The 9,360-nt window shown below is 33.0% G+C and overlaps 1 protein-coding gene across 1 annotated transcript; it reads right to left on the bottom strand.

The window, feature by feature from the left end:
• On the bottom strand, positions 1-5,228 carry LOC18048134 (SNF2 domain-containing protein CLASSY 3). Its single transcript, XM_006440079.2, has 4 exons — positions 5,222-5,228; positions 3,854-4,664; positions 2,650-2,805; positions 1-2,293 (listed from the first exon to the last, which is right to left on the bottom strand). Exons 2-4 carry the CDS (start codon positions 4,640-4,642, stop codon positions 419-421), a joined length of 2,820 nt encoding a protein of 939 aa, XP_006440142.1. The 5' UTR covers positions 4,643-4,664; positions 5,222-5,228; the 3' UTR covers positions 1-418.
• Positions 5,229-9,360: the final 4,132 nt, after the last annotated feature.

The following is a 9,360-nucleotide window of genomic DNA, read 5'->3' as shown; positions in this document are numbered from 1 at the left end:
CTAAAAGTTTCCACACAAATTACAAAACATCAAAATCCCCTTTCTGTTAGGCGGCCGCTGTGTTGTCCTCATCCTCAGATATCTTTTTTGTTACTCCCAAGCACACAACCCAAAAAAAAAAAAGCCATGGCAGCATAAGTTCATGACAGAACAACTTAGCTCCCAGATACCTTGAAGAATACAGCAGAGCAGTGCAAGAACAAGCATTTTCTGTGCAACACAACAGCTTGGAGATAAATACATACTAGGGACTAGGCATCTTTCTTTAAACAATATCTGGTATCCTAGGGCCTGCACACCATGCCAGCATGTTTGGTATACAATACCAAATTATTTAATGAGACATAACATTTTGCAATATGACTCGCATAATTTACTGATTAAACAACCATCTTTAAGAAGATTGTTGAACATACCATCAAGAGCTCTTATTCAGAAACTCGCCAAAAGTCTCAATCAACTCAGTTTCTTTGGGCTGAGGGATTATAGCATTAATCAATGTTTCAGATGGATTGTTGTAAAGTTGAGCCATCTCCTCTAAAATTTTATCCTCCAATGGTTCAGATGCAGTTGTCTGATCATTACCACCTCCATCCGAAGAAGGGAACACCATATTAGACCACCAGACTTTCCTAGCCTGTCGACGTAATTTATCCCATTCCAATGTCTCAGATGTAATCAGATGGTAAACATGCACAACTCTTTTCTGACCAAGCCTATACGCTCGGCTTATAGCTTGTCTCTCCACAAATGGGTTCCATACAACATCAAGCAGCACTACTCTAGAAGCCCCTACAAGATTTATTCCCTCACAACAAGCCTTTGTCGAGGCAAGCATTATCCTTGCTTGACTGGATGGATCATTGAGAACATTAATGGATGACTGCCGCTTTTTCACGTCTTGTTTGCCATCCATATATAATACCTCCTGCCCTTCTCTCCAGTTGAATCTATGTCTCAGCTGCTCCATTATCAGGGTTAAAGGCTCTATGTATTGACTGAAAACTAAAACTTTTTCATTAGTACTAAGCTCAAGGAGGATCAAAAGAAACCTTGTCTTAATTCCAGCCTCTGGATCCAATTTAAGCCTTGCTAATTTGGCACTGTCAACATCAAAACTCTCAAAGAATTGCTGAGGTAAGAGAGAAGGATGCACAGAGATTAAAGAGACACAATAATTCAATTCAACAAAGCTCTTTACTCCTTCAACAGCCTTACAGAGCCTCTTCTGAAACTCGTCTGGCTGTAAAATAACCACAGAGTGCCTCAGTCCAGGAAGACTTTCTTGTAACACTGTACCTTTATGTACATTCACAAATGGGGCAATCTTCTCTTTGAGCTCTTTCAGTTTCTCATCATCTCTGTGGTTGGCACATCTACCAATGGAACTGATCAGAGAGGCATGTTTTGCTTTACTTTTCTCGTGCCCACTCTTTCTAACAGTACGTAGCACCTCTCCAAACTCTTGCCGCACCAAACTTAAAGTATTTTCCAGCTCCTGAAAATTATTCTGGAAGGGAGTCCCTGAGAGGATGATACGCCGTCTTGTTTTAATGCGGCTCAGAGCCTTAAACATGCAAGTGTCATCATTTCGAGGAGTGTGTCCTTCATCAAAGACAAAAAGACCAGGAAGGTCAAGAAGGATTCCACTTAATTCATCACCACTAACAAGCTTTTCAAATAACCTGTAACTAAGTCCCAAAATCCCTGTCCCCATTTTCCACGAATAGAGCTTCACATACCGTATAAGGCCCACTTTCCCTCGTCCACGTTTCCTGTTGTCCATTAAAGCCACAGCACCATTGTTTTCTTTTCCAGACAACTCTGGCTTGTTCAAGTTGTAAAAGGGAATGTCAATTCCCCACTTTTTAAACTCTTCTTCCCAAGTAAGCAGCATGCTGCGGGGAGCAATGATGACAGGCCTGCATCTTGGATGCAATTTCATATATGCTTGCAGAAATACAAGGGTCAGACCGGTTTTCCCAGTCCCCGGAGCATGCGATATGATACATCCATTTCCACCACCAGTACTAGTTGAGTTTTTCAGCTCATCAAGGTCTATTCCTCCAGCAATATTCTTCCAGATAAATTCAAAACCTTCATGCTGATGTGGAAACATTTTTTTCCTAACATCTCTAGGAACAAGCTCCCAAACTGTGCCTTGGGCATGAGTAAAGGGATCACAGCCTGACTGGGAGTCAAAACCAGAGTCACGGCTGTTAAGGTCGTCAAGAAATGAAGGATCCACATTGTTGTACTCCCTCCATTCTGCTCTTCTACTAGGAGATGTAGCCTGCGACATCCCAAACAAAGTTCAAAAAATCAGATAAGTTATGCTTAATTTATTCTTTAAAAAATTAAAAGAGAGAGATATGAGAGTCAAAAAGAATTAAAAACTGAGCTTCTGTCATAAATCAATCAAATTAACATAATCTACTATGTTTTGGTTCCAATTCCAGATTAGCAATTGAAATCTTAGTAAGCATTCAGCTCATGAATATAATTTAAATCCATAACAAACAATGTGCAATATACATCTTTTAATAAGTAATTTCCTACTCGGGAAACACTCATCTCTATGCAAAGTACATCACATAAGCAATTTAACTAATAATCAACATAAAGAAAAACATAAAAGTCATTACTTACAAAAGGTGGATCAATATCTTTAATTGACTTCATATAAGAGCAGACTGTGCAATAAAGACCGTATTCCTCATTAAGGATGAGATCATGATCCCCTCGTTGACAACGAGTTTTCGCAGTTTCAACCTCATTAGATGAAGCAGCTTCATTTTCAGCCAGCTAATTAAAAAGGAACAACTTCTGTTTACCACATTCTTCGTTCATAAATGCAAATACCAGTAAACAAAATATAATAGATTTGATAAGCAAACAATCATAAATTTGTTAACACCAATCATGAACACATATATATCTAATCAGTTCAACAAACATATTTCATGCTATAAGATCACAATTAAAAAATGAACCAAAATTATTTAGAACAGCAACAAAACCAAGCATCTTTAATCACAAATGCAAATAACAATACACAATATATAATAGACTTAATCAGCTAAAACAATCATAAATTTGTTAACACTAATCATGAACATATATACCTTAACGGTACAACAAACATATTTTTATCACTAAAAATCACATTTAAGAATATGAATAAAGATAATTTAGGGCAGCAACAAAGTCAAGCATCTTTGTCATAAATGCAAATAACAATAAACAAAAATATAATGAATTTGATTAGCTAAAACAATCATAAATTTGTTAACTATAGCATATGCCTCATCAGTTCAACAAACATATTTTCATGCTAAATGATCACAATTAAGAATATGAATCAATATAATATAGTACAGCAACAAAGTCATGCATTTGACCCTTGCATCATCAATTTATTCCATAAGCCTCTGATGTAAAATAGAAGTTCATAAAACTTAGAAGTAATTTAAAGAATAAAGAGCAATAGGTATACTAATTACTACAGAGCAATTTCACTTCTGTCTACAGCATGCAAATTTGAAGTTGGAACCTCAATTAAATCTATTAAATCAACATGTATATCCTTTAAACTAAAGCCTACACCTGAAAAAGAAAAAAGAGTAAGCCTGTTTTTTACTTTTTAATTACAATATGGATGATAATGGCATTGCTTAAAATCTAATTGCCAATACTTGTTCACAGAGTAATTTATGAATAACATTGTCAGGCAGCCAACAGGAAACAATAATAGGTTACAATGCAATCTAAGAAAGAATATAAAAACTTAAATCAATAAAAACAATCCTAATGTAATGCTTTTGTGCTCAATCAAATTACAAACTCGACATACGATGGAAGAGTTAGTGGAATGCAGCTCGCTGACTTTGCGAGCAAAGTCCATCTCAGCCCAGAGATAACCCAAGCCATCATCACACTCTGATTTCTCTGATGGAGTTGACTCCTCATCATCATTGAATGATTGACTCATCTCATCTCTTAAAACCTCTCTGCTGGAAGATGGATAATCTTCTGAGGGAGTTTCTTCCGTATTCAAAATGGATTTCAAAATAATTCTTTCAACATGATCATGTTTCAGCTCACGGTTGTGCTTTCCCTTGGTTGACTTTTTTAATTTCCCCTTATTTTTCGTACGTGCTTCCAGTAAACTTTCATCATCAGTTTCCCTCTCCTCCTCCTCCTCCTTCTCACCGTCATCATCACCATCATCATCCACGTAATCATCATTAATTACATACTCATCAGTTGTCTTTGACCCCAAACTACTATTCTCAGCATCTAAATCCAAATCTTCTTCAGGACAACAATCCACTATAATTGGCCTTAAAGGATCACTTCCATCATTGTCACTTTCTGATTCTGACAAAAAACCACCACAATCATCATCAACTTGTTTTGATCTAGTCCCCTCCTCCTTCTCCTCCTTGTCACTCACATTGTCCATTTCAAATCCTTTGACACATTCATCATCCTTAGAACTGGATGATTCATTAACCTTAGAACTAGACGATTCAGCCCCATATTTTTCTTGTCCTTTGTTTTCCTTAAGTTTTTTATACTTCTCCTCAATCATGCGATTTGTTTGAGAACGGGTTCTTTTTGCTATCGGTTGCCTCTTCATCTGCAAAAATTCAGTTTTCCCACTGTCACAAATTCAAAGAAAAATAAGACATCAATATCTACACACAAAATATAAAACACATTTACTACATACACACAACAGAACAACAACAAAAGAAAGTTTACGAAAACACAGACACAAACGAAGAGAGAACAAAAACACAAAACAAACAGAAACAAAAACAAACAGCAAAAGAAGAGAGAAGAATGCTACAGAAAAATTTTTAGGTCTCCGGCGAGGAAAAAGAAGAGAGGAGAATGCTACAGAAACAAAAACACAAAGAGGGGAGGGAAAAAAAAAGAAGGCACGCTGCAGACTGCAGATAACTCATTGATTATACAAAAGTAAGCATGAAAATAGAATGAAAGCGACAGATGGTGATACTAAAAAAGGTAACAACCAACGGCGAGAAAAAGAGAAAACTGACAGCGGCGTTCTGGTCTAACGGCGAGGAAAGGAGCAAACTTTATAAACTCTCTTGCATTACAACGCTTGAAAACATAAAGTTTATGCACCAAGAAAAAGAGGAAACTTATGGCAACATTCTAGTCTAACGGCGAGAAAAGAGAGGAAACTTACGGCAACGTTCTAGTCTAACGGCGAGTAAAGGAGGAAACTTTATGAGCTCTGTACGTTGCAATGCTTGAAAACAAAAGTTTATGCAACCAAAACTAAAACGCAGAGGGCCGAACATAAAACGCAGAAAAAAAATACATAAATGAAAGAGAAAACTCACCAGAGATTTGAACACGTAAAGATTTTTCAGAAAGCTTCAAAGGGTGTGAATGGGCGGGAATGCATGGAAGGACAAACACGGCGAGTTTATGGCCAAAGCTGTTGCCTTTGTTTTTGTTTTGCTCTTTCTCTCCCCCAAAAGTCCTCCAGCAGTGCTACGGATTTTGTTAGATGTCCGAATTACCCCTATTCAAACATGAGTACCGATCCCTTCAAGGACAATAATGGGTTTTCGTAGAGTGCTATGCGAGCACTGAGTTTGCGTGTGAGTTGACTTTTACAGGACTTGCTTTCCTCGAATCGATTGGGTTTTAAAATAAATTAATAATAAAAAGGAAAACAATAATAACAAAGCAGAATGGAGAAGCGGAACGAGCGGATAAAAGGAGAATGAAGAGTCACTGACGAGTTAGGAAAAAGATTTTGTGGGTATTTGAAAAAAAAAGTTATATATATATAATTTCATAAAATTATCCGGAACTATTTTATAAATTATAATTACTTAAGGAAGAACAAATATATCTTTGAACTAATAAATAAATCTAGTATTTCATTAAATTTTTATGTTGGAAAATACTTAAAAACTAAATATTTAGTATTTTTTTTCTTTTTTAATGTCAAACAACAATCCACAAGTTTTCATAAACATTATAGAAGCAATATTTTCTAGTTCGTGGATCACATTACATTCCCCCATCCAGTGGCGAAGCTAACACCATATTTTGGGGTGGACTATTAAATTTATTTTTATTTTTTTATAAATATAAATAAAGACAAATTCATAAATTATAATTAATTATTATTATTATTAAAAAGCTAACCCGGGCTGCAACCTTTAGCTTTGCCACTGCCCCCATCAACACCAAAATCTCTGATTTGTTTATCTATTGAGCTCCCTCTCCATATAGACGTTATTTCATAAAAAAATAAAAGAGTTAAAAATATATATTTAAAATTTTAAATGCAATTCAAGCTACACAATACTTAATAATGAATTTAAATTCCGTAAGGTATTATTCGACTAAAGGAATCTTCCTCTCCCCTTAGATTATCCTAACCACATATAACATTAGTGTTCATTAGTATTAGATTAATTTAATTAAAAATCATAAAGTTATCACACACGCACGCGTCTACATGGTTATACTTACAACAATAATAATTAAACTAGGGTAAAACATCCCCCCTCCCCCCAATTTTCACTGATTTATGTTATTTTCTCAAATTGGTGATTAGCTCCTTTTAAACTTGAGCAGTGCCGCATTTATGCATTTGAATATCTAAAAATTTCATCTCAGTAAAATGGTTAAATATGAAATTTTATAAGTTATAAACATGTAACTTTTGAATTAATGGATGACACATCATTAATGACCAACTCTAGAGAGTTAAGTATCCTGAATTCTGTTTTTTTAGTAAATCTGTAGTTTGTTTTGGGGTGAAGAGATCTAAGGGTCAAAAAATAGACACGTCGGTGTAGATATGAACTAGCCAAGTCGATCGATTGCAAGTAAAACGTTTAAATTTAAGAGTGATGATACAACTACGAATTTATTTTGTACAAACTAATTTGACATTAACTCATTGGTTTAAAAAAAATATAAAATAATAAAAATAAATCATGTCGATCAGAAGATATATAACTCAATCAGTTAAATCATGCCATATCAGTTTATACAAAAAAAAATAATTATACAAGAATTTGTATATATATTATTATTCTTTAGATATTAATATAAAATTGATAGATAAAGCAACTTTATTTGGATCTGCAATAGTAAAGACCTCACCATTTGACTTTCTAACCAAAGCTCCTAATCCTGCAAAATTACTGTTTAAATTGGTGGCAGCATCAACATTGAACTTTAAATCAAGAATCAAGATTCAAGAGCAGTGACCATAATAAATGGAACTATAAAATTTTAATAATAATAAATAATTTTTATTTATACAATTTTTATTTTTAAATTTATATTAATCAATCATTTTAATAATAATAACTAGTTAGTTTATTCTTAGATGAATTAAACAATTATTTTATTCTATAAAAGTTTAAAAATAAAAACATTATAATTATAAGAATATCCATAAAATACTTAATATAACAAATAAATCTTAATTTTAATTATAGAAAAATTTACAATAATTAAAGGTTGGTTGAAAGATAATTTCCCAAATTTTTTAATATCTATTTGAAAGTTGGACATAGCTTTAAAAGAGCAACGCCCAGATCTTTCTGTTTCAAATGCACCGATCAGGCGATCACATCACCGGCGTTTGCACTAATCAAATATTTATCTCGAGAGTAGGAATAAATCTTTACTTAATAATTTTGAGTATTTAAAATTTGATTGGTTGGGCATGACATGACTAGTCATTTAAGCTCATGATTACCATAGCCCATAGGCTGCTTTAAATGGCGCGAGAGTACATTGGCTGTAGCAGATTGCAATGGCGTTTTACGTAGTTAAAATGAACAGCAATGGCAACCAGACTGGCTACCTGCCAGCACAGCAGTACACTCAAAGTAGATATCTGAGTCTGATAATCTGACTATCTGAGAGTTCCACCATGTTCTGCTGATTCTACGTTCCTTTCCTAAATGGAGGAATAGAAGATCTCATATCAGCCTGTACGCGCGATTCGCATGGTCAAATGTTCTGGACTCAAATATCAAGGACCGCTGCCGCTTTTCAGATTTCTTCACCCATTTTCCCCGTTCTCATTTACAAAACACATTTTCGAAAATTAAAATAAAAATTAGAAAAAAAATTATCGGTTGGTTATAACTTATAAATAAGAGCGACATATAATGTAATATATTATTGTTATTTTTGATAATGCAAGTCATATGTTCTTGTGATGTTGAATTTCGAGTAAATTTTAGCTCATTGACTGCTGTTAATTTCAAGTCTGGTACACCACTTTATGGATCTTTATTTACCTTTGCCACCAGCATCGCAACTGGGAACTGGCAGATGGGGAATGGCTATTTTCCTTTCCTTTCTATTTGTATTTGTAACTAATGCTGCAGTTGAAGAAGCAAAAATAAATGCGCAGTTAAGATTCAGGAATATATCTAATAATAAATTAAATTAAATTAAATTAAATTGAGGAATATACTCCCTCCAACAAAAAAAATAATTAGATTGAAGAATATAATGGGGCATCGCAAAGATATCATGACATGTATAAAATAAGTAAATTATATTATAATATGTGTGTATTTATTTTAAAAGACCATTGTAGTTACATTAAATTTAATTACATATGTCATGCATGCATCAATTAGTTTTATTATATTTGATATATTATAAAATTTTTATCTCAAAAACATTATTCCATTTTCTTTTTTCACAATATACATTATACATATATAAACTACTAATGTAAACTTATTAATATAAATTAATGTGTGCACTATTTGATTGAAAGATCAAAGATAAGAATTAAATTGTTATTATTACATCTTTTATTATTGTTTATTACATGAGGTTTTTTTTTTCGTCTTGAATACTATTACAAATAAACATTAATATGGGATGGTGTGACTGAAAAAATATAAATTAAAAGCAATGAAATAAATAAAATAAGATAAATTGTGATAATGTCCTTTATTATTCACAATTTGTGTTATGATTAGAGCAACATAAAAAGTATTTTCAAATGAGAGTTTACCACTTAATTGAAGAGCCATATCAACTAAAAAAATAAAAGATAAAAACTCTTCAAATGAGATGATATTTCTCTCTTTTCAATATTGAAAATAGAAAAATATTATTTCATTTGAAAAATCATATTTGAAGAGTTTTTTGGAGTCTTTAATTTAATATTATATTATTTTTCTCATAATTCATGACTTTTGAAAAAAAAGTTTGATTAAAATAATATATACTTATTTTTATTTGAAAAGTATTTTGGAAGATAACTTATTTTTTCACTTTTCTATCTGTAAGATAAATAAGTAAATAAGTATTTGAAGA

The sequence above is a fragment of the Citrus clementina genome, unplaced genomic scaffold (genome assembly GCF_000493195.1).
Source record: "Citrus clementina cultivar Clemenules unplaced genomic scaffold, Citrus_clementina_v1.0 scaffold_3, whole genome shotgun sequence".
Taxonomy (NCBI): Eukaryota; Viridiplantae; Streptophyta; class Magnoliopsida; order Sapindales; family Rutaceae; genus Citrus; species Citrus x clementina.
This window is presented reverse-complemented; position numbering and strand designations above follow the sequence as displayed.